Genomic DNA, 2,426 nt, shown 5'->3' on the forward strand with positions numbered 1-2,426 from the left:
CGTATCGTATTCGGTAAGAATTCCTTTTGACGTAGAGCAAGTGAGAAGTGTGGAATGTAAAATGTAAATTTAACGATGAGAATGAAACGCTTATAACTCTAAAATTTCATGATCACAGAGTGGTTTGATTTGATCTATTTTAAATATTCCTACGCAATTATAACAATACAGAAGATTATTTCGGTTTTGAATAAGCTATTCTCTCTTAATCAGCAAAAGGCCCCAGTGGCCTATGCTGTACACAAAAGTCGTATCCATTCACCTCGGTCCATAGCTGTTTGTCGCCAGCCATGCAGTCTGTGTAGGATCCGCAAGTCGGCTTCTACTTGATCGAGCCATCTAGCCCGCTGCGCACCTTTTCTCCTCGTTCCTATCGGGTCGTTGTCGAGGACCATTTTCACTGGGCTATCGTCCGACATTCTAACGACGTGCCCAACCCAACGCAGCCGGCCGATTTTCGCGGTATGAACGATGGGTGATTCTCCCAGCAATTGTTGCAGCTCATGGTTTGTTCGCCTTCTCCACATTCCGTCATCCATCTGCACTCCACCGTAGATGGTGCGCAACACCTTCCGTTCGAATATGCTAAGGGCGCGCTGGTCCTCCGCGAGCAAAACCCATGTCTCGTGGCCGTAGAGGACTACCGGTCTAATCAGTGTTTTATAGACGGTTAACTTTGTGATGCGGCGAATTTTACTCGACCGTAGCGTCTTCCGGAGTCCAAAGTAAGCACGATTTCCTGCCATATTGCGTCTTTGTATTTCTCTGCTGGTGTCATTATCGGCGGTCACCAGTGAGCCCAAGTACACGAATACATCTACCACTTCGATTTCGTCACCGCCAATCTGAATTCTTGGTGGGAGGGTAACATTTGTCTCCTTGGAGCCTCTTCCTCGCATGTATTTTGTCTTCGACGTATTGATGATCTCCAATTCCAATTCTACTGGCCTCAGTCTTCAGTCTGATGTAGGTCTCCTTCATCGTCTCAAAGTTTCGTGTCACAATGTCAATGTCGTCTGCGAAACCGTAAAGCTGGACTGACTTTCGGAAAATCGTGCCACTCGTGTCTATCCCCGCTCTTCTGATCACACCTTGTAAAGCGATATTAAATTGCAAGCAGGAAAGCCCATCACCTTGCCGTAGCCCTCTCCGAGATTCGAAGGGACTCGAGAGGATTCCCGATACTCGAACCACACACATTACTCGGTCCATCGTCGCCTTGATCATTCGTGTCAGTTTATCCGGAAAACCGTGTTCGTGCATAATTTGACATAGCTTGTCCCGATCAATTGTATCATAGGCTGATTTGAAGTCGAAGAAAAGGTGATGTGTGGCTACGTTTAACTCGCGACCTTTCTGCAGAACCTGTCGTATCGCGAAAATCTCTTCGAATATCCCTTCAGCCATCTTCAAGATTTGCTCTTCCGTTGGTAACGCTGCTTCCAGCTGCTGCGAGTATTCCATGGCAACAGCGGTGTCCCGTAGTTGCTCAGTGTTGGGCCGCGGCGTTCGACTTCGTCTCTTGTTATACACTGTTGACAGTTTTGCTCGCATGCATACTGCAACTAGGTAGTGGTCCGAATCTATATTCGCACTGCGATACATACGAACATTGATGATGTCGGAGAAGAAGTTTTTGTCGATTAGTACGTGGTCGATTTGATTTCCTGTTTGTTGGTCAGGTGATCTCCAAGTAGCTTTATGAATATCTTTGCGGGGGAAGAAATTACCTCGGACTACCAAACCACGAGAAGCTGCGAAGTTCACACATCGTTGGCCGTTGTCATTTTATACGGCATGCAGGCAATTCGGCCCAATCACCGGTCTATACATCCTCTCTCGCCCTACTTGAGCATTCATGTCTCCGATGACAATTTTCACGTCCCTTTGTGGGCAGCTGTCGTACACTTGCTCCAGCTGCGCGTAGAACGATTCTTTTTCGTCGTCGGGTCTTCCTTCGTGTGGGCAATGCACGTTGATGATACTGTAGTTGGAGAAACGGCCCTTGATCCTCAGTCTACATATCCTTGCGCTGATTACGCGTTGGCGCATCTTACCCAGCACTACAAAGCCAGTTTGTTTGTTTGTTTATTCATTACTATCAACAGGCCTGAACATGAGTGCCCTAATGATACCTAATAAATTAATAACATAAAATACTTAATCTACTTAAAACTATGCCTAACTGGAAAGAGCGGTCAAGAATGCCTTTCTTAAACTGGCGCGAGATAAGTGAAAGTCATAAGATAAGTAGCAGCGGTTGAATACACGAGACATACTCGATACGGGTTCGTTGTAACCGTAGTTTGTGCGAGAGTGAGGAAGGCAGAGAAATGTATGTGAACGCAGGTTACGAGGGCGTATATTAAAATCGATCGACTGAAGAAGATCAGCACAATCGATTTTCGGGAAAATTAGATCGGATA

General features: G+C 46.2%; 1 protein-coding gene across 1 annotated transcript; it reads right to left on the bottom strand.

Moving 5' to 3' along the window:
* Positions 1–205: 205 nt before the first annotated feature.
* LOC129773689 (uncharacterized) lies at positions 206–2,052 on the bottom strand. Its single transcript, XM_055777334.1, has 5 exons — positions 1,849–2,052; positions 1,651–1,736; positions 916–1,594; positions 356–845; positions 206–297 (listed from the first exon to the last, which is right to left on the bottom strand). Exons 1-5 carry the CDS (start codon positions 2,050–2,052, stop codon positions 206–208), a joined length of 1,551 nt encoding a protein of 516 aa, XP_055633309.1.
* Positions 2,053–2,426: the final 374 nt, after the last annotated feature.

This window comes from Toxorhynchites rutilus, chromosome 3, assembly GCF_029784135.1.
Source record: "Toxorhynchites rutilus septentrionalis strain SRP chromosome 3, ASM2978413v1, whole genome shotgun sequence".
In the NCBI taxonomy this organism is placed as follows: domain Eukaryota; kingdom Metazoa; phylum Arthropoda; class Insecta; order Diptera; family Culicidae; genus Toxorhynchites; species Toxorhynchites rutilus.

Coding starts and splice junctions, on each gene's coding strand:
- LOC129773689 (XM_055777334.1), bottom strand. CDS start 2,052: ATGCGCCAACGCGTAATCAGCGCAAGGATATGTAGACTGAGGATCAAG. Junction 1,737..1,848: donor TCGGAGACATGAATGCTCAA/GTAGGGCGAGAG, acceptor GTGGTTTGGTAG/TCCGAGGTAATTTCTTCCCC. Junction 298..355: donor GATAGGAACGAGGAGAAAAG/GTGCGCAGCGGG, acceptor GATCCTACACAG/ACTGCATGGCTGGCGACAAA.